Source organism: Triplophysa dalaica, chromosome 6 (assembly GCF_015846415.1).
Source record: "Triplophysa dalaica isolate WHDGS20190420 chromosome 6, ASM1584641v1, whole genome shotgun sequence".
In the NCBI taxonomy this organism is placed as follows: domain Eukaryota; kingdom Metazoa; phylum Chordata; class Actinopteri; order Cypriniformes; family Nemacheilidae; genus Triplophysa; species Triplophysa dalaica.
Window position 1 is genome coordinate 10,389,532 of NC_079547.1, and position 23,000 is coordinate 10,412,531.

At 44.1% G+C, this 23,000-nt stretch overlaps 1 protein-coding gene across 4 annotated transcripts; it reads right to left on the bottom strand.

Moving 5' to 3' along the window:
• Positions 1-15,373: 15,373 nt before the first annotated feature.
• bcl6aa (BCL6A transcription repressor a) lies at positions 15,374-22,222 on the bottom strand. 4 transcript variants are annotated; one of them, XM_056751263.1, is made up of 10 exons: positions 22,185-22,222; positions 19,634-19,805; positions 19,276-19,497; positions 19,064-19,169; positions 18,225-18,970; positions 17,896-18,080; positions 17,632-17,799; positions 17,385-17,515; positions 17,174-17,311; positions 15,374-17,046 (listed from the first exon to the last, which is right to left on the bottom strand). In XM_056751263.1, exons 1-10 carry the CDS (start codon positions 22,213-22,215, stop codon positions 16,903-16,905), a joined length of 2,043 nt encoding a protein of 680 aa, XP_056607241.1. In that variant the 5' UTR covers positions 22,216-22,222; the 3' UTR covers positions 15,374-16,902. The 4 variants fall into 4 exon arrangements, with proteins under 4 accessions (XP_056607241.1, XP_056607239.1, XP_056607237.1 ...); XM_056751261.1 differs by having other exon boundaries at positions 17,896-18,077; positions 18,225-19,169; XM_056751259.1 differs by having other exon boundaries at positions 18,225-19,169.
• Positions 22,223-23,000: the final 778 nt, after the last annotated feature.

A 23,000-nucleotide genomic window follows, 5' to 3' on the forward strand; every position in this document is an offset into this window, starting at 1 on the left:
GTTCTGAAGAGCCTGAGACCTCTCAAACTGCATCAGAATACGATACGTGTTCGTGGCATAAGGGACACAACGTCTCGTTCCCTCCATCAGGGAACTGAGGTTACATACGTAACCAAGACGTTCCCTTTCTGTCGGTCTCTCGACATTGTGTCGAGAACGACAGATGGGGTTGCCTATGGAAAACGCCACAACGCTGTATCGCGTCACAATGTCAGCGAAGCGACGGTAACAAGCCTTGGCGTGTCATCTCGAAGCTTTCGAGAGACTGTAACCTTCCAGTGTGGTGGTCGGGGGGTTCCAGAGCTTTCTTGGAGAAAGATGGGTACAGCCCTGACCGGTAACTTTCACGGACGGGGCCTTAGCTCTCTATAGGCGGATCAGTTTACACCGGGTAAGCGCGAATCTTAATCAGAGAAGCGCTACAGAGGCCACCTCCTACCCGTGGGGAGGAATATGGTGGATATAGGTATGGTCTCGTCCTTGGAGGAGAACGCATGGAACGTGCGGACTGAGTAGTTAACCGCGAGGTAGAGGCCCACCTGGGGAAGCTCATGGGTTACCAGGAGTGGGAACCATTCTCATGAGGATACATCCGACGGAACAGCCCAAGGAGGGGGTGTTACAGACGTCCGGTAGCACTAGGTCCGGTTAGAGCTATCTGTGATAGCTCACATGGTATCCCGGCCTAAGGGGGAAGGCTGCTCTGCCCAGCCAGCCCCCAGGGGGTGCTTGTTTGGTGATGGATGGAATGCCTATTCTTAACCAGTGTCTGGGTAAGAAGGGAGGCTGGTGAGGTACCAGTTTCTTAGCGATGTGTTCGGGTAAGAAGAAAAGGTAAATAGCACACTGATCCAACCTGTTAGAGGGTGGAAAGGTGCTTTCGCAGGCATACGCCCCCCCGGATGCCAGTCCTACATGTCGCCACGCAGGACGTGGGCTGACACCGGGTTTACGCGAAGGTTGTTAACCCTTGCGAAGGTGTTTGGGCATAGCCCAACCCGCTGCTCTACAGTTGTCTGCTAGAGAGGCGCTTCTGCCAGTGTCCAGGAGGTGGCTAAACTCCGTGTGGCGTGAGCCCTCACTGCCAATGGGCATGGGAGATTCTGAGATCGGAATGCCGTCGTAACGGCGTCCACGACCCAGTGCGCCAGCCTCTGTTTGGAGACAGCCTTCCCCTTCTGCTGTCCTCCAACAGACACGGAGCTGGTCAGAGCTTCAGAGCTCTGCGTGCAGTCCAGTACGTACTGGACACAACACTAATCGGGTTGGGTCTTCCTCCCCTATGGGGAGCGCCTGCAAGTTCACCACTTGGCCCCGGAGGGAGTAGTGCGAACTCCTTGGGCACGCATCCGGGCCTGGGTCTCAAGATAACGTGAGAGTTTCCAGGGCCGAGTTTAAGGCAATCCGGGGACACGGAGGATGCTCGGTGGTCCCCTACCCTCTTGAAGGAAGTGAGCGCCGTCAGGAGGGCCGTCTTACTCTATGAGGAAGATCGGAACCTCCGAGGGGCTCTTTGGGGGGCCCTGAGGCTCCCCAGGACCACTTAGGGTCCCAAGAGGGTATGGAGCGGAGATGAGGCGGATTCCGCCCTCTCGCTGCTTAGGAACCTGGTGTCCAGGTCGTGTTGCCCTAGAAACTTTCCACCGACTGAGTCGTGATGAGTGGCAATAGCGACTACATACACTTTCAGTGTGGAAGGGAGATGTTAGTCTCCAGTCTCGTGAGAAGGGGAACACAATCCTGATCAAGCACCTCAGTGGGTCTTTCTCGTTGAGAAAGACACCAGGACGAGAAGAGGCACCGTCTAGAGGCGTGTAACCGCCTAGTAGATGGGGCCCTAGCCTGGGTGATGGTCTCAGCCGTATAGGGGGAGTAGCCATCTTAGGATCTTCTCGTCCCGTCTAGAGACCAGACATGGGTGTTCCAGAGGTCTGATCTGGGATGCCAGAACGTGTCCTTCCCCTGAGAGAGCAGGTCCTCTGTCAGGGGAATGGTTCAGGGGGAGTCGCTGTCCAGAGCATCGGCTCTGAAGCCAAGTGCGGTTAGACCGGTGTGGTGCAACCAATAACACTTGGTGCTCCTGCTCCCTGACCTTGCACAGAGTCTGTACAAGAAGGCTCCTGGGGGGGAAGGTGTGCTTCCGCCCATCCCGCAGCCAGCTGTGCGCAAGGATATCCGTGCCGAGGGCAGGGACTATCAAGCGGGCAAATGGTGGTGTTACGGGAGGTGAACAGGTTTTACCTGGGCCTACCCGAATCAGCCTCCAAATGAGCTGGACTGCACGGGGGTGGAGTCGCCACTCTCCACGAGGCATAAACTGGCGAGAAAGCACGTCGGCTGTCTAGTTCAGTTTGCCCGGGGTGTGTGGCCTGCAGGGAACGAGTCACCTGTTGACTCCACCGGAGGAGGCGTCGAGCAAGTTGTGTTTAGCTGCTGTGAGCGAACGCCACCCTGACGATCTGTATTCGCTACAGCTATAGTGCTGTCCTCGGAACAGCACGTGCATGTGTCGCACGAGAGGCCGTAGCCTGCTCAGTGCAAGTAGCATAGCCCACAACTCTTGGCAATTGATATGCCAGCGCAGGCGGGGGTTCGTCCAACACCCCACCTGCGTGCCCGTTGCACACTACACCTCACCCCTGCAGGGAGACTTCAGTCGTCACCACGACCTGCCTCATAACCTGCTCAGAGGGACCTGAGTCCGTCGAAAAAGTCATAAAGACTAGGGGTTATGGTGCGTCGGCAGCAGGGCAGCATCACCATGCGCCTGCTGCCGGTGTGCCACGCTCTCCTCGGAACTCGACTCTGAAACCAGTGTTGGAGCGGTCTCATGTACATCAACTCGAGGGGTATTAACCCGCGAGGACGCCATGTGTCCCAGGAGCCTCTGAATTGTTTCAGGGGGACCGCTGTCTGCCTAAAATGTTCATTTCAGACAGTTCAACACTGGTTGGGCACAACTGCGGACAGGTGCGCCGACATGGTGACAGAGTTGAGTTCCATACCGAGAAAGAGGATGCTCTGCACTGGGGAGAGCTTGCCCCTCTCTTGGTTGACCTGGAGTCCCAATCGACCTATGTGCCGGAGAACCAGGTCCCTTTGTGTACATAACAGATCTCGCGAGTGTGCCAAGATAGGCCAGTCGCTGAGATAGTTTAGTACCCGCTCGCCTTCCTCCCCTCAGGGAGAAAGGGCGGTCAGGGACAGACCGAAAGGGAGGACTCTGTACTGATATGCCCGCCTCTCCCACACGAACCGTGGGAACGGCCGGTGTCGAGGAGGATCGAGACATGAAGGTAAGCGTCCTTCAGGTCGATTGCCACGAACCAATCCTGACACCTGATAGATGTCAGGACGCGCCTCTGTGTGAGCACCCTGAATGGCAGCTTGTGAAGGTGCTCTGTTCAGGGTACGCAGCCTTTGGGGGCAACCTGCCGTCTTTCTTGGGAACGATGAAGTGCGGGTCGTGACCCACTGAACATCTTGGTTTTGAGGGACGAACTCGATGCCTGTTTTGCCAGAAGGGTGGTGACCTCTACCCGAAGTACGGAGGCGTCCCTGCCTCTGACAGAGGGAGAGATGATGCCCCGAAACTTGGGAGAGTCTCTGGCGAACTGGATCGAGTAACCAAGACGGACCGCCCTCATTAGCCAGCGAGACAGTGTGGGCAGCTCTCGAGCTCCCAGGGACTGTGACAGGGTGACCAAGGGGACGGTCTGCTTCATCATTCCCACGGGGGGTGGTTCGTCGGCTGGCGGAGCTAACCATGTCGTGGGGAGTTCCCGGAGGGAAGGTTTGCTCTGCCTACCTGCCTGGCGGGACAACGGCACGCACTGTCGGTTTGAGAGTGGTGACAGCTGTCGTATGTGTACGACCTCACGCCTCGCCAGGGTGTGAGGTCGGTTCGCCGAGCACAGTCCAGTGGAGTGTGCGATCGGCTGCAAGTAAACCCGGGGAGAACAGAAAACTCAGTGAGTAAGTGGGCGCCAAGCCCTAAAAAGGGCCCGGCTTTGGTGACGAGGCAGGAGTCGTCCCGTACCGACCGATCAGAGCCGTGGCTGTGAAGGTTCGGGCCCGATGTTGTTCTCCCTGGGGTCTTCCCGTCAGTGTCCCTTCTCGCGAGGAGGTTGCTGACGGGGTGGAGGTTTCCCCCTCGACCTCTGCTTCCGGGGTGCCGCCTGTGGGGGCACAGGAAGCGGAGCCGATGTCGAAAGGGCCCTGGGTTGCAGGGAAGCAGACGTCACGTGAGATCTCGGAGGCCTGTAGGCGGCCGAGTCGCGGCGTGAAAAAAATGTGGTTAATTGCCACTGTCTGCTTCGCCGTCAAAAAACTGCTGAGCGCAGTCCTCGACGGTGTTACCAACAACCCACCCTGCGAGATGAGTGCATCAAGAAAGCGGACATCCTTGGTGTCACTCTTCTGCACAAGGTATAGCCGGGGGTGTCTCTCCTGGACCACTACCGTGGACATCGTCCGACCCAGGGCCCGTTCCGCCGCCTTAGTCGCCCGTAGAGCGCGGTCAGCGGCGGCACGGAGATCCTGCATTATACCCAGGTCGGCCTTACCCTCGTGGAGCACTCTCAACGCCCTGGCCTGGCGGACCTGCAGGATGGCCATGGCGTAGAGAGGAGGCAGCCTGGCCCGCAGCATCGCAAGCTTTCGACATCAGTGATGCCTAAGTCTTACGTGCTTTGGACCGTAGGGGTGGCCGATTCCCCCCAGGTGGTAGCTCCATCCGGGGGATCTCGATGCAATCCTTGGCCGCCCCACCAGCGAGGGAAGTAAGGGAGGCGGAGCTGGTTTTTACTGGAGCGATCTGTGAGTGAGCACTTAGCTGGCGGGTTTACGTTCGCAGAGTTCCCCATATCACTAACGCTGCTAACGTGGGTGGTCATCAGGGCCGTAGCCACAGATGCCACCGCCAGTTGGGGAACGTTCAGAGGAGCGAATCGGGGTGCGATCGGCCCGTGAGCACTTAGCTGGGGGGTTTACGTTCGCAGAGTTCCCCATATCACTAACGCTGCTAACGTGGGTGGTCATCAGGGCCGTAGCCACAGATGTCACAGCCCGGGTAGCAGACGAAATGGTGGCTGGTTCCCGTAGGAAGACAGCCACCCGTGACCGCAACTTCTGAATGACAATCCGCCCGCAGTGCGGGCAGATGTGTCAACGAACGCTGCATCAGCGTGCTGGACGCCCAGACGCCTAACGCAGCGATCGTGTCCATCCCCCTCCTCGATGAGAGTGCCGCACCCAAGAGAACAGCGGGACATGCCGCGCTGGAGAATGCTCAGTTAGTCCTGAAAAGGACTTTTTAGAAAAAAATCTCTAACACCTCCGGAACCGCCGAGACGCCCAGGGGAAGGTCGCTGCAGGTAGGGACGATCCGCTGGTACACGTCGTAGATCCAGCGATGTAGAAGAAGAAGAATTCATAGAATTCGTTCTGTTCGTAGTCATGAGCGAAGGCTCTGAAGAACAAAAGGTAAGTGAATGCTGCACGCCGGCTTCCTTTTATACCGGATTTCCGGGGGCGGAGCCCGGCATGCAAATTGCATTCGCCAAATTTCATTGGCCTTTTCTATAGTAGTCAGAGTTGATTGGTTCTCAAGGGCAAACCCCATCTGTCGTTCTCGACACAACGTCGAGAGACCGACAGAAAGGGAACCACTATTCTGCCCATGTAGCCACTATGGTTGCTCTGTGGCCATGAAACCATTATTGTGCCCGTTCGCAATTTACACAGAGGCTCTACAGATGATAAGGAGAGCATGGCCATGAAACCACTATTGTGCCCGATGGCAATTTACACAGACGACATGAAAAGCGTGGCCATGAAACCACTATTCTACCCATTTAACCAATACGGTTGCTCTGTGGCCATGAAACCACTATTGTGCCTGTTTGCAATTTACACAGAGGCTCTACAGATGACAAGGAAAGCATGGACATGAAACCACTATTGTGCCTGATGGCAATTTACACAGACGAGATGAAAGGCGTGGCCATGAAACCACTATTCTACCCATTTAACCAATACGGTTGCTCTGTGGCCATGAAACCACTATTGTGCCTGTTTGCAATTTACACAGAGGCTCTACAGATGACAAAGAAAGCATGGCCATGAAACCACTATTGTGCCTGATGGCAATTTACACAGACGAGATGAAAGGCGTGGCCATGAAACCACTATTCTGCCCATTTAGCCACTACGGTTGCTCTGTGGCCATGAAACTACTATTGTTTCCGTTTGCAATTTACACAGACACTCTATAGATGACAAGGAAACCGTGCCCATGAAACCAGTATTCTGCCCATGTAGCCACTACGGTTGCTCTGTTGCCATGAAACCACTATTGTGCCCGTTTGCAATTTACACAGAGGCTCTACAGATGACAAGGAGAGCATGGCCATGAAACCACTATTGTGCCCGATGGCAATTTACACAGACGAGATGAAAGGCGTGGCCATGAAACCACTATTCTGCCCATTTAGCCACTACGGTTGCTCTGTGGCCATGAAACTACTATTGTTTCCGTTTGCAATTTACACAGACACTCTATAGATGACAAGGAAACCGTGCCCATGAAACCAGTATTCTGCCCATGTAGCCACTACGGTTGCTCTGTTGCCATGAAACCACTATTGTGCCCGTTTGCAATTTACACAGAGGCTCTACAGATGACAAGGAGAGCATGGCCATGAAACCACTATTGTGCCCGATGGCAATTTACACAGACGACATGAAAAGCGTGGCCATGAAACCACTATTCTACCCATTTAACCAATACGGTTGCTCTGTGGCCATGAAACTACTATTGTGCCTGTTTGCAATTTACACAGACGACAAGGAAAGCATGTCCATGAAACCACCATTGTGCCCGTTTGCAATGTACACAGACGCTCTACAGACTACAAGAAAGCGTGGCCATGAAACCACTATTGTGCCCGTTTGCAATTTACACAGACGCTCTACAGACTACAAGAAAGCGTGGCCATGAAACCACTATTGTGCCCGTTTGCAATTTACACAGACGCTCTACAGATGACAAGGAAAGCATGGCCATGAAACCACTATTGTGCAGGAAAATTGGTACAACGTGCCACAGTAATGCGACGCTACTCATATGTCAAGCTCGGGCCGACAGTACCCTGCGGAGAACCGCGAGGGACCGCCTGCGCACCGTCGGAAGGAATAGCCATTGAAATTAATGGGCTTCCATTGAGTAGAACACAAAAAACATGAATGCGCATTAACTACACGCGGACTTGTCGCAGTAAACCCCCAGAATGCCCTAGCGATCAGAAAATCTAACAAGGCAGAAATGTGTGACCAAAGGAAACGACTGGAAGCTTTCCAGAAGAACTTTGCATTCAATCCATTCAAACCCATTTATTTTCCTTAACAATACAATTTCAAGAATACGTTTAATGACCTCTTGAACTGTTAATGCATTAACAAGTGGACCGCGCATTGTCCGTAGCATGTTGGACAGTGACGGTACTCATACGTCAGGCTCGGGCCAATAGAACCCATCGGAGACCCGCGGGGCAACGACCATGCGCCATCGGAATGAATGGCTCATGGAAATGAATGGGCTCCCATGCAGTAAGCCACAAAAAACATGAATGCGCATAAACTGCATGCAGGATTTTCATAGGAAAGTCATAGGATGCAGATTTTTTCGCGCACTGTGTACGCGAGGGCCGTCCGACAACATACCGAAAGCGCATGTTCGTGCACTGCACCATTTAGCCTGTGCATTCGTGCTAGGGTTACGGTTAGGGTTAGCATCTCGGTACAGGGATGTTTCCGACATGCATGCTTTTGGCACGTGGCCGAGACTGGGACGTGTGAAACAGAGGCAGAATTACGAAAGAGAGCAACCTTACGGTGCGACACGGGAGATAGCCCGCTTGAAATGTTTCCCAGTATTGATTTGCGGTAATGTTGGTTTTCTTTGGCCTATGCAACCCCTAAACAAAGTCGCAGGATAATATCGTCGCAGGGTCTTCCGTCAGGGCCATCGACGACAAACATACTAGAAAATCGCCGCTTTCGACGCGGGTCAGCGAAGTCGCTGTGCCAACGCATGGCCGTAAATCAAAGGCGGGCTTTTTGCAGGAAGGTTCCGCAGTCCCTAAACCACAACCCGTGACTCGCCCGGAGCCCTCGAGGGACATATTCAAAACGCGTGCCGAAAAATGCGAAGGGAATGCATGTGAGAATGCATGTGAGACGGAAGATATCAAAATCCTCTTCGCAGTCATCTTGTGCATATGCGCAACCAGACCCTCTTGTATGAGCATAAAATGAGGGTTGTTATAACATCCAAACAAAATAAGAATGCGGAACTTGACGCACTGTCCATTTCCGCCCCCCCCCACGCGACATGTGAAAAGATGGGTGCGCTTGGTTATTCCGTCGCATTCGACGCGAAACACCTATTTTGCCCAGCAAGTGGTTGAGGAGAACTGCATTTAATCAATTGCTGCAAGCCCTTTAAATGCGGTTTTAACTTGACCGCATTTTGTACAACGTGCAACAGTTATGCCACACTACTTACGTGCGGTGCAATGCCCATACACCATCGGAATGAATGGCTCATTGAAATGAATGGGCTTCCATGCAGTAATCCACAAAAACATGAATGCTCATAAACTGCAGGCGGGCTTGTCGCAGTTAACCCCTAGAATCCCCTAGCGATCCGATAATCGATGCGGCGGGGCGGCACAGGTCCCCCTTTGACAGGCCTAAAGTACAGGCATGTGCGACCATAAATGCCTGCCGCGAGACGCATATGAGGTGCATTTAAGGTAATGGGGCAGAACAATGGTTCCATGGCGAGGGGTAGGGTCATATGAGTTAAGGGGGCACAATAGTCGTTCCACAGGCGAGGGGGGGTTCAAAAGTGGTAAGTGGGCACAATAGTGGTTCCACGGGCGAGGGGGTGTATAAGTGGTAAGTGGGCACAATAGTGGTTCCATGGGGGTTCATAAGTGTTAAGTGGGCACAATAGTGGTTTCATGGGCGAGGGGGGTTCATAAGTGGTAAGTGAGCACAATAGTGGTTCCGCGGGGGAGGGGGGGTCATATGAGGTAAGATGGCACAATAGTGTTTCAGCGGGCGAGGGGGGTATATCATCAGTGGTAGGTGGGCAGAATACCAGGTTCGGGGTCTTTCACAAGACAACCGCAACTCAGCAGCGGCCCTAGAGGCGTCCATTTAATCATTGGTACGCTATTTCGTTGACTTACCCCTGGTAAAGAGAATATCGCCCATTAACTTGTAGGCAACCGAGCGTCTTTTTGGAGGTTACGATCCCTTCGCACCACTTTTCGTCCAATGGCAATTTAGTAACATTGCGAAAATCCTACGAACGCACTAACAGTCCTTACTACTCAACTCAACTTTATTTATATAGCACTTTTTACAATTTTCATTGTTACAAAGCAGCTGTACATGAGACACATGGAATACAAGAAAAACAACTAAAGGCATATTCCTGTAAAAACAAGAAAAAGGTGAAAACAACAAAAGACAGACATACAAATGCTCCACACAAACAATATGCATACATACTTACACACATTGACATACGCAAACACTCCCGCACACACGCACAGTGAAAGCACACATTTGAGATAAAGGAGAGAGAACCACAGGTCAAATATTAAACAGACTATAAATTCTTATATGCAATATTAATTATGTTTAACTTCTAAATTCTAAAGCAGCCCCCCTGGCCAGGCAAATAGTGCAAAACAATATGCAAACGGTGGCGTGGAAACCAAAACTCCAATCGAGAAAAAAAAACTCAGGAGAACCCAGGCCCAACCAGGGGATTCCAGTTCCCCTCTGGCAAAAGCTTCTGCCTCTGCACAAGCTCAACAGTGCTTGCACAACAAGGCTAAATAAAAAATAAAATAAACTTACGAATAAGGTAAATTTTAGATTTAAGATAATCATTAACAATCTAATAGCATTTGAAGTGTTGTAGAAAAATCGAAGTTGCCGCGTCCTTTATGCAGCTCTATCATCTCAGCGCTTGTCAGGTCATCGCTTCCCATTCTCAGCTCTGCCATCGGGTCTGGGCATGAACTGCATCCTGACTGGCTGAGAGTAGAGTAATGTTCCGCACTCTTTGATGCAACAAGTACATCATTTGTTGTTGGATGCGTTCCTGGTTCCGGTTGATCTAAATAATGCAGCCTAAATCCTCTGAGGATTAATATTATGGAAGTGTAGTGTATGCAAGATTAAAAAGATGAGTCTTTAGTCTAGATTTAAACTGACAGACTGTGTCTGCCTCCCTGACAGTGCAGGGAAGAATATTCCAAAGTTTAGGCGCTAGCTAAGAAAAGGATCTACCACCTGCACTTGATTTTGAAATTCTAGGTATTACTAACTGACAGGACGCCTGAGAGAGTAATGCACATGGAGGATTGTGATACAATAGAAGTTTATTCAAATACTGTGTAATCCAGTTTTTTAAATCAACTATGCATTCCTTTATTTGATGGAACTGCTGGGATTCATGAGGCTTCGAGGAAATATAAAGTTGAGTATCATCAGCATAACAGTGAAAGCTAATTCCATGTCACGTTATTATATCTCCAAGAGGTAACATATATAATATGCGAAGAGCAGAGGCCCTAAGACTGAGCCCTGTGGTACACCGTACTGGACTTGCGATTTGCGGGACACATCATTGTTTATTGCTACAAATTGAAAACGGTCAGATAAATAAGACTTAAACCATTTCAATGCTATTCCATTAATGCTGACTTACTTTTCGAGTCTGTGTAGGAGTATGCTGTGGTCAATGGTGTCAAATGCAGCACTAAGGTCTTGCAGCACCAAAAACGAAATACAGCCACGGTCAGACGCTTAAAGCAGATCATTTGTAACTCTGATCAAAGCAGTCTCTGTACTGTGACATGCTCGAAATACAGACTGGAATTCTTCATTAATGTCATTCCTTTGGAGGAAGGAGCATAACTGAGTTGAAACTACTTTTTCAAGAACTTTAGATATAAAAGGTAAATTCGATATAGGCCTGTAATTCCCTAGTTCTCTTGGGTCGAGTTTGGGTTTTTTGACAAGGGGCCTTATAACAGCCACCTTAAATGTTTTAGGCACATGTCCTAATGTCAGAGATGAGTTAATAATACTAAGAAGAGGATCTATAATTTCCAGGAGCATTTCTTTCAGTAGTTTTGTAGGTATAGGGTCTAGCACGCATGTTGTTGATTTGGATGATCTAATGATTTTAGAGAGTTCATCGTGATCTACTGTAGAAAATACATTTACGTGTACATTTAGGCATTTTGCAGACGCTTTTATCCAAAGCGACTTACATTGCTTTATCCAATACATTTTACATAGGTATTTGCAATCCCCTGCGATCGAACCCACAACCTTGCGCTCTTACCACTGAGCTACAGGAAAGCATAATAAGGAGAATAATTGCAATTTCTCCTTAGGGGTGCTGTACTTAGTTTGTTCAGCGGGTTTCCCTTCTGGTTGCATTGTGATAATTTTTTCTCTAATATCTTGGAATTTACTAGTGAAGTAGTTCATAAATTCATCACTGTTATGCTGATAATCAGAATCTGAAGTCGCTGACGACTTATTTTTTTGCTAATTTAGCCACTGTGTTAAATAAAAACCTAGGGTTATGATGGTTTTCTTCTATTAGTTATGAAAAGTAGGCGGATCTAGATGTTTTAATGGCATTCCTGTATTTTCGAGTACTATCCTTGCATGCTATACAAAATACCTCTAAATAAGTTTTCTTGAAGTTCCGCTCCATTTTACGGGATGCTTTCTTTATAAATGGACACAAAAGTCTCTACTGGTATGTGTTCTGTTGACAAGGCCATTAAATCATGCTCAAATAATGTCCAAAACACACTACAAAAAATGTGTTAAATGAAACCTGTGAAATGTCTGTGGTGGGTTTGAGTCTGTGTGTGTGAGTAGTCATAATTTTTTGGTTATTTGATGTAAAGCATTACAATTCAAATACATTTATATTGTAATATGACGTATTACTTATACATTACAGTTTTTATTTTTTTAGGTAACTTGCCTACCACTGATCAACACTATATTAATACTACAAAAATATAAAGGTAACACAGCAAAAGGAACAATAACGGTGGAAGAGTTTAGCGATCTCAATTTCTCTCAGTATTCAACCATTTTGGCGCCAACATGTTAACAGAAAAAACACAAGAGAAGAACTTACAAAACGTTGAATTCTGAACAAATAAGACATTTAAGTTATTAAATAAGGAGAAAATGTTATTATAAACTTCTGTAGATCTTCTATCCAGTGTGATAAACTATCAAAATCAAGTATAGGCATTACATACTAACATTTTAAAGCTAACAAACCTCGCATTGCTTTTAATAACAGTTTGTGTCAAGTGAAATGTCCTATTTTGCAGAAGGTGGCATTTTCTATTGTTCAACAAAATCCAAGTTAATTTACTCTGATTACATGTACAGTCTGGACAATAATAAAACAACAAGTTGAACATCCGTTGAATGTAATTTCATTATGTGGCAAATTTCCACATAAAATAATTGCACTGATATAGCTTTATTTAATAATGTTTGTTGGATCCATCCATCCATCCATTTTCTACCGCTTATCCGAACTACCTCGGGTCACGGGGAGCCTGCGCCTATCTCAGGAGTCATCGGGCATCAAGGCAGGATACACCCTGGATGGAGTGCCAACCCATCGCAGGGCACACACACTCACTCACTCATTCACTCACGCACTCACACCCTACGGACAATTTTTCCAGAGATGCCAATCAACCTACCATGCATGTCTTTGGACCAGGGGAGGAAACCAGAGTACCCGGAGGAAACCCCCGAGGCACGGGGAGAACATGCAAACTCCACACACACAAGTCGGAAGCGGGAATCGAACCCCCAACCTTGGAGGTGTGAGGCGAACGTGCTAACCACTAAGCCACCGTGCCCCCTGTTTGTTGGATGTAAACTCAAATTCAATTTAATTAAACCAAGTACCTTTACACTTGTTACACGTACAACATGTGTTTCTGAATAAATAATATTCCAATTTACCTAAAACTAGCAATGTATGGTCATCTAATGTTTGCAATAGGGTTTAGGTTATAAACTTAAAATGTACTAATTAATCCCAGTAAGCATTCTCTCATTTAATGTCCAAACTAGACAATTTTACATTTCTTCAATGAAACATTTAGACATCTGTTTTTAAATGAATATTATTTTCATTTAACAAAAATGAAATATTAATGGTGCAACACGATCTCACCATCCATCTTGGCAATACCACAATCACTCCTTCCAAAACAGCCAGGAACCTCGGAGTCATATTTTATGAACAGCTGTCCTTCAGTGATCACATTGCAAAGACAATGCGGTCATGCCGATATGCCATATTCAACATTAGAAAGGTTAGACCCTATCTCACTGTGTCATGTTTCCACCATCATGTCATGTTTATTCTTGTTCTTGCAGCGCAGTCGAGGCATAGGCTTATGTTGTGTGTGGAGGGAGAGATAGAGATCCTATTGGCTTGCTATACTCTCTCTATGGCAGGGCTATTCAAATCTTACCCTGGAGGGCCGGAGCACTGCAGAGTTTTGCTCCAGCCCTGATCAAACACACCTGAGCAAGCTAATCAAGCTGTTCAGTATCGCTAGAAAATCACAGGTGTGCAAGTTTGATCAGGGTTGGATCTAAACTCTGCAGTGCTGCGGCCCTCCAGGGTAAGATTTGAATAGCCCTGCTCTATGGTCTGCGTCTTCGTTCCCGCCATCTAGTTCCTTGTTAACTTTCCCTGAGTGTTTCATTACCCACACCTGCTCCCTGTTAATTATCCTTTGTCTGTCTCCCCCATAAAACATCCTAGTGTCTATTGTCCTGTGCTCGTTCGTTGTATCTGAATGTACTTCTGTGCCTACTTGTGCTTATTTACCTCATTGCCTGTCTACTTGTTCGCCTTGCCTTGTCTACTTGTTCGCCTTGTCTACTTGTTCGCCTTGCCTTGTCTACTTGTTCGCCTTGCCTTGTCTACTTGTTCGCCTTGCCTTGTCTACTTGTTCGCCTTGCCTTGTCTACTTGTTCGCCTTGCCTTGTCTACTTGTTCGCCTTGCCTTGTCTACTTGTTCGCCTTGCCTTGTCTACTTGTACTAGATCACCACCCTGGATTACCTTACCCTGTGTATTGATGTTTCTCGTTTACCAAGTCATGTTATTTGTAAGTCAAGTTATCTTGTTTCCTTTGCTTTTGTTTCTAATTATTACTTTTAGTTCGGTCCTTGTTTTCCCCTAGTGGATTTTTGTTTATTATTTAAAGTTTTTTGTCACCCTTATTGCTGCCTGCGTTTGGGATCTTCCTCCCCTGCAAACTCTGAGACACTGAATGCGGCACAACTCCTTTTCCAGGCCTTGGTGATCTCAAGGTCACACTACTGCAATGCTCTCCTTGCTGGGGTTCCTGCAAAGGCTATCAAACCACTCCAGCTGGTTCAGAACGCAGCAGCACGCCTCGTCTTCCAACAGCCTAAAAGGGCTCATGTGACACCCTTTCCATATCTCTCCACTGGCTACCGGTCGAAGCCTGTATCAGATTCAAGTCACTAATACTTGCCTACAGGACTATCACTGGATCTGCACCAGCTTACTTTCACACCCTCCTGCACTCCTATACCCCATCAAGATCCCTGCGTTCAGCTAACCAGCGGCATCTTGTGTTGTCTTCCCATAAGGGCAGTAAATTGCTTTCCCGCTCATTCTCATTCAAAACTCCTTCATGGTGGAACATTCTTTCTAACTCAGTTAGGTCAACCACATCTCTCACAACATAAAAAAACTACTTAAAACCCATTTCTTCTGTGAATACTTGACAGACAAATAAAAAACTAACCCTTTCTCTCAACAGGTAGTGGTCTAGCTTTTGTTGAAACGAGTAACTTTGCATTGTTATCTACTGTATTATTGCTCCCGTATGACATATCTCTTATTGCTCCCTAAACTCTGTGTAAGTCACTTTTGATAAAATCGTCTGCTAAATGACTAAATGTAATGTTCATGCAAAGATGGCCGTTTTAATTTTCTTCAGTGCAGCATTTATATTTAACTATGAATTCTGTTTGTAAACGTAACATTTTTAAAGAAATCTTGATTACAAATTGAAACTAAATCAAATTGAAACCATGTTAATATTAATCAAATCGAATCACCAAATTTGTTCCATTACCCAGACCTAACTTTGTCAATTTGTTAAATTTCAGGTGCTTCTCTAAAGCACTAGGCTTTGCATGAATCTGTTCTATTTGAAATAAACAAACTGTTCGCAGTCTTACACAAAAGAAATCTAAGATTTTTATTTTATTTCATCATACATCTATATCTGAAATAAGCTTAATACATTTAAAAAAAAGTCCAAAACCAAACACATCCTAAAGATTTAAGCTCACACAATAATGACTTGCATTTTTTACTTAGTGTGTAACAAATGTTTACAAAGGATACATGCACAATACTCAGTCGCACTTACCTTCTGTCATAGAAACAAGTTTTTATAAATCTACACTAAAGCCAAGTTCACATTACACAACTTTAAACGTCGGCCGTTCGCTGAGCTTTAAACTACATCACATGCTCTCTGTAAAGTCTTGAGTCTTTAAGTTGTTAAATGTGTTCACACTACTTCACTATACTTGATCTGGAACAGGAGGTGACACACTACACAATGTGTTAATGATTGGCGAGCACTGATCGCATGCTAATTGCGGGCTGTTTTGCCTCCGATCACACTACTTGCAAACCAGGCTTAAAATCATGTAGTGTGAATTTAGCTTTAGAGGAGGGAAAGGAGAACAAGCAATGCCCTTCAGTTGTACCTTGGTAGAGCTGGGCTGAATAAAAGGAAATTCAAACACCATTGAGAAAGGCACCTTAAGTAGACAGTGTATACACAAACATTAAATAAAGGACAATCGTATAACTTTAACTGTTACTTGTAGAACAACAACAAAACTGTAAACATCACTTGCCAAGAGAAATAAAAAGTCACGTTTCTATACAAATACCACTGAAGCAAAATATTTCCTTGGTCATAGTACCTTCTTTTTAAAGTCATTATTACTAATTACTAAGTTTAAATGCATATGTTAAAAAGGGTCCATGTAGGCTCTGCCAGCAGAGAGCAATATTGATGAAAAGGCTTTACATTGTCTCAACATTTTTGCATTTGTCTTCATAATGAAATTGTATTATTGAGAATTAACCTCATGCATGTTTTCCTTTTGAGAGAGCAGCCATTATTCCCAAAAGTAGGATTTTCAATGCTATAGTCACAGTTACGAGTTCCTCTTACAAGATAATTTTCTAACATAACAAGTAATTTAGACATACTGTACACCAGCATAACAATTTGAATATAAAATCAATAGAGAGTTCTGAGCTTTGCAAGAAATTTTTGTTTTAAAAAATTCCAACCATCAATTAATTCCCACAATACCTTCAGAAAAGTTATTCTGTTGTTATAAAATACTGTTGTTGTTTTTTTGAAAACCCATATCTAAATGTTACACATTCCATTTATCTTCCAACAAAATAAAGCTTTTTATTACCCAAAATGTATAAACATTTCCAACATATATATATATATATATATATATATATATATAAATATTTAAATAAACAATAAAGTGACTACAAGAAACCATATGTGGTTCTACGTTCAAATGTATAGGAAACCCGTTTAGAATGGCATTATCCTGGCAAGTTTTTTTTTCAGATTAACACAGTGTGGCACTTAATATATTAATGGTTCTACAAGACATGGTCATAATGCTATGGTCAGGGTTGCCCGTTAGTGCTAGTTCAGAATGTTTTCGTCAAGTCAGCTGGAAGGTCTGTAGAGGACATGCGGTATTGGATCTTGGTGTTGGTGATTGCTCCGTGCTTCTGACGGAGGTGTAAACGAAGCTGACTCTTGTGACGAAAATGTAAGTTGCATTTTTCACACTAAAAATAAATAAAAACAATTCAGAACAAAACAATGTGGACAAAGCATGTTCCTTCTTTTCACAACAACACAGTTTTTTATGAGCTGTTTTCCCAAAAATATAGCTATCCCTATACTTCTGCTTACATGATAGGGCTTTTCGCCTGTGTGTATTCGCAGGTGACTCTTCAACGTCTGCAGGTGGCGAAAACGAGTGCCACAGATTTCACATGGATATGGCTTCTCTCCAGTATGAATCAGAACATGAGCACGAAGGTGAGCGACCTGTGAGAAAGTATTTTTTTTTTTACTATGTCTGTGTGAATATCTATAGCTCAAAGTAACAAAAAGCACCCACCTGCACAAATCTAGCTCCGCATGTCTCACATTTGTATGGCTTTTCTCCTGAGTGAATTCGTGTGTGGGTTTTGAGGTTAGCTGGTCGGTTGAACTGAGCCCCGCAAATATTGCATCTATATGGTTTCTCTCCTTTGGTGCAAATAAAGGGAAAGTAGTTATTCAATAGAGAAGCAAATCATACAGTTAGAAAAGTAAATCATTGAAAGTTGCTCATGTTAAAAAAATAGCAGTGTGAAACTTTTTACCGGTGTGAACAGTTTTGTGACTTGCTAGGTTACCCTTGTAGCGGAACGCTGCTTGACAACGGTCACATTTGTATGGCTTGTCACTGTGAACCTGAAGCATGTGCCGTTTCAAGGCTTCCTCCTTTGTAAACTTTGAGTCGCATTCATTACAGAAGTATGTTCCATTTTCTGTGAGACAAGTTAAATAAATCAACCAACTGAAAACATTCTGCTTTTTGAACACGCAAGCAGGTTCATTGGAAACTATTTGGAAAAACATCTCACCACAGCTTGAATCTGAATACTCTGAGTGCATCTCTGACATCTCCTCGACCAGACATGAGGCAGATGTGTTGGGACAGATGTTAGAGTGCTGTGGAGACTTAGTGCCACAGGATGAACATTTTAAGTGCTGCATAGACAGAGAAGAGTTGTTGTCGCTGTTCCTCTGTGATGCTTCCAGAGATCTGCTGAGAAGAACAAATGGTGTCACTGGAAATAACTCTTTAATAACTCATTTATTAAATGATATAGTATTCTGAGTACCATAACATGACACCAACTTTGTACATTTGAAAGAACGTCTATACGAAGACCATATATAAAAATCTTACCTGTTAATGATATTGTTAAAGTGACTGGCTTGAGGAACAGTAAATTCCTGACTTCCTGACTCACTGATCTTTGTTGTTGTATTCAAACCTGGGTGCTTGGAGTCAGTATGATAAAGGAAGGCGGACAAGCTTGTCCTCTGCGGGGAGTGCATTTCAAGATCACAAGGATTGGTATCCACTTTGTTTGTGCTCTGATTAAGCACAATGAACTTGTATTTTTTCCAGTTACGAGCTTTAAGGTCTTGTGTACCTTGAGTGGTCAAAGGTTGTGAGGCCTGTGCGAGTCCAGCATTTTTGCTGCTACTCGACTCTGTTGGAGAATTTGGTTGGCAGTCTGATTTAAGTGGGCTCTGGGGACTGGTCATCAGGCCTTTGCGTTTATTGGAGGAAATACCCATAGTGTAGTGCTGGTTGCTCAGATGTTCCTCTTCCAGGGAACTCTGTTCTTTCCCAGTCCCCCTTTTCTGCTCTTGGGCCAGGCTGGAAAAGCCATGGTTCATGGAGCTCATGCCGATTGACTGGAACACATCCTCCAACATCTCCCTCTTCATCTCATCATCTCGTCCCAGCCCGCTTGAGGAAAACGAGCCAACATTACTGTCGGTGGTGCCACAGATGAAGTCAGGTAGCAAAGGATTGATGTCACCAGCTGGAGAGCAGTGTTTGTGGTGGATGATGCCTCCTTTTGAGAAAGCGTTTTTGGCATCTGTCAGCTTGCAAAGTGGAAAGGGGAAACCCTGCATGAACTGTCCATAAAGGTATGAGGTGTTAGGAGTATTGACCCTATTAAACATGCAACCATCGTGCAGTCTTCCATTTTTGAACGTTGCTGGCCTTACACATATGTTATCCAGCACCTCGTGGGGTCTGTAACTGTGAACATTTCGAGGAAAAAGCAGAGGGCTGACCAGAAGATCCTCTCTAGGCAGTTTAATGGAAGAGTCACTGCATTGAAACATGGAAAACATTAAAGAAAAATGCATATCATTCTCTTATATTCTAATGTTAGTAAAGGATTAAGATTGTCATTCATTAAGAAAGCAAAATATACCTGGACTTCATGAATCTGTTGCAGGTGTCAACAACATGGTCCATCTGCAAGTAGATGGCTGTGTTCATAATGGCCATTATGAGACTCTCCTTTAGTGTAAGACGTGAAGTGTACATAAACTCAAGAAGAATGGCAAAACCCTCTGGGTCAACCTTCGGGTCCAGACTGATAGCGTTCAGGTTACATTTGTGTGAGCCAGTAAAGATTGAGTAAAAAAGCCCACTGTGGAGAAATTGAAAATTAAGTGAACTTTTTGGGTCACATGTTGCTAATCTTTTATCACATTTTATACATTATATTAATTTATATTTCGTTCTTGTCGATAAGGGGAATATGTTGTGCAAAATAAAATGTTCACCTGCATGCCATAAGGACAGTTTTGTGCGCTCGAAACTGCTCTCTGTAGACCAGAATTGTGACATCTGTCAGGATATCTCTGCTACGTAGTCGGTTCAGGTTGAGAAGCACATCACTTGCATGACGCGTGAACTGAATGCAGCTGTCGGCTGCACTAGACATGTTTTCGAAATCTGTTTGAACAAATTTAACCATATATTACAATGTACTAAACAATAAATTTAAATTACGATTCAGTTTTCTTATTTGTATTTTTCATTCAAATTAAAAGTTAAATATAATAAAAAAACGATTATCTTTGTAGAATAATATTTTCCTTATAATTTATATAAATTCAACTCAATTGGCAAATAAATAGACCTGCGGCTGTGATCAATCACATTTGTTTATTCAGTTTAAATTACTTTTATACCAACTTTGCATTATTACAACTTAAAATACAGTAGTATATAGTATAGAAAGTAGATATATAGTAGAAAGAAAATATATATATTTAAAAAGGGTATAAAAAAACTGAGTATATGAAATTAAAATACATGGCATTATAAGAAAACCAAGTCAGTTTTCAGACCACTCTGTGTATTGCTTAAGCGCTGTATCAATTTTACCAAGATACTTCTCCAGTAGATGGAGACAAACGACAAAAATGTCTTGTTAATTCATGTGCAGTAGACCTTTCAGGGCAAAGTGCAATTTTTCATCTTATCAAAATTAATCAGACAACAGGTTTAAGAATTTTATTTACATTTACAATTAAAAGCAACTTCTATGTTAGTACCTTGTCATGAATATGTCATATATATTTAGACTTGTAAAAAAAAGACTAAATGTAAAATAAAACATGAACATTTAGATGGAAAAAATGCTTGGTCATGAGAAAATGTTAATTGTAATACTGTGGACTTTTTGGTAATGAGTTGAATAATAGCATAATGAATTGTTCAACAAACTCAAGTCAGTAATTTCTAACTGTAGACAATTTTATTTTTGAACATTTTTGACAGCATGCTTTTGATTTTTGTGAAATAGTGTTTCGTATTAGAAAGCTTTCACAGCTGTAACAACACTTTGGCATACCGTTTAAGGTAAATTACTTTAAATAGTTAGGCGGACATTTTCACACGTTGAACATTCAGCATTAGAGATTATGTTACCATTTGAGTTTAGTAAATACTAATAAACCCCCACGCTGTTATGGAACCAAAACAGATTATTTGTTTGTCATGTGATGGTCTCGCGTAGGCTATAGGGTGACAAAACATCAAAATAGCAAGAGTCTTAGTATGGCAGAACACACTCGAATGCATGCAGTTCTTTTCGTATGCAACTCTTCGTAATAAGTGGTATATCGTAGTCTATGTAACTGAAGCCATATAAATGCGCTTACTCCAAAGATAGAGACCGATCCATAACATACAGACATTTATGAGCACCCACTCTCTCAATGCCAAAGACACTTTAAACATAATCAGTTGATTGTTTCCAAGTCGAGGCCAATATGTTTAGTTTATCTTTGTTTTTCTATTATATCTGTTATAGCCTTATTATGATTAAAAAAAATCTAATCTTATTAATACTCAAATACTACAAAATAATAATCTGCAGTTTTGTAACTTCCACGCTGCTACAAACCGCAGCAACCGCAGAGGGCTACAAACTTTTATATTGCGTGTCCTTACAAATACTCAATGTTTGCAGAATAAAGTTTTTGTTTACATCATATATGTGGTTGTACTGGGTATAATAATTATGTATACCTATATGTAGAGACACACACGCATGAATATATTTACGAAAACAAATACTTTTGTATATACACATATATGTATCATTTTAAGATATGTGTATATTTATATATATATACACATATCTTAAAATTATACATGCATGTGTGTGTTAGTTGCAACTAATCGTTAATAATTGAAATTTCTACAGGTTAAGTAAAACCAAACCACAAATATACGCTCAATAAAACTAATTATATAACTTCAAAGCTTTTGAATCTGACCTAATCCAGTAGGCTACACAGCGTACACGGCTTTTGGCACAGGACAAAAAGACCATAATGTCAAAACGAGGACAAATGCGAGTGCCAGCTTTAAATTTAGAACTAGTTGTAAAACCAAATAAGCAAGAAATTAAATAATCGCTTTAGTATATTTCTGGCATTTGACAAATCACGCGATAGTGGCAGGTTACAGAATATGCACAAACTCAAGTTTTCTATTCTTGTTTCCCATGTGCCATTTACTGATGGTGTTCTGACCTTTCTTGTTCGGATTTGAACAACGTCTGAGTTTTTATCTCTCTGCTGCTCGTAGTAGCCTATTCATGTCCCCTTGAGAAAATGGACATAGCTATTTTTCAAGCAGAACTCAGGCAAACCAGCATGCCGACATAAAAAAATGCCACTATTTGATCTGTCCACGTAACATCCTAACGGCCAGCCAAGAACAATTAAAAACTAGAGATGGATAGAATAAACAGCCTAACGAACATGTGTGGATACGAGCAACACCACGCAACAAAACAGAAGAATGTAAAAAAATCACCTGGTAGTGCTTTCCTAGAAACTTCTTGCATCACCACTTCTAAGAACCCCTGTTCTAAGAATCAGAAGAGCTCAATTCTCGGAATTTGAGCTGTAAGCCATACCATTTTTAGAGGACAGGGGAGAGTATTATTTTGCTGTAAAGTTTTATTTCTTTAGTTATTGTCAATACATTAAATGTACAGGGTTAAACTCAAATAATGAATGTAATATTTATATTTTCGATGTTTAAAATGTAGAGGAAATTATCATATTTTCTCTTTGAGCTAAAAATAGTTGCATTAAATATGTAATGTCTCCTCACTGATAGACGCGACCAGACAGGGACAGTCACGTGGGCAGAGAAACTGGCTTACGTACGTTCTCTTTAACCCAGCCTCAAAATACTCAGAACTAATTTGCTATTCCATGACATAAGAAAAGTGTCCGTTCGTTGCCTTTCCCTGTATAAACCCACTACCATAACCTAGTTAATACAGAACATATCTGGAGCGATTATTCAAACGGACATAATTTGCTTTGTTTCGTATTGTTTTTTTTTCAGTAGCCTAACACTTTTTTTCCCATTTGATATGATATTTCTTCAACACCGTGGACCTATGGGCCAGTAGACATAAGGGTTTGGTTTGGACTGGATTATATGAACATCAAGACATTGTTCTTGAAAACCGGGTTTTATTTGATCTGATGTATTTTATGATAAACTTTGATGTGTCTAGAAAAGTATTTGTACTACTTAATAAAGCACGTGAGAACCGTTACCCTGACTTCCAATTGTGTAATATTGTATTTCGTTATAATGTCATAGAAGCTGACA

Coding starts and splice junctions, on each gene's coding strand:
- bcl6aa (XM_056751259.1), bottom strand. CDS start 22,215: ATGCAAGAAGTTTCTAGGAAAGCACTACCAG. Junction 17,800..17,895: donor GTATTCAGATTCAAGCTGTG/GTGAGATGTTTT, acceptor CTTGTCTCACAG/AAAATGGAACATACTTCTGT. Junction 17,312..17,384: donor GCGGAGCTAGATTTGTGCAG/GTGGGTGCTTTT, acceptor ACTTTCTCACAG/GTCGCTCACCTTCGTGCTCA.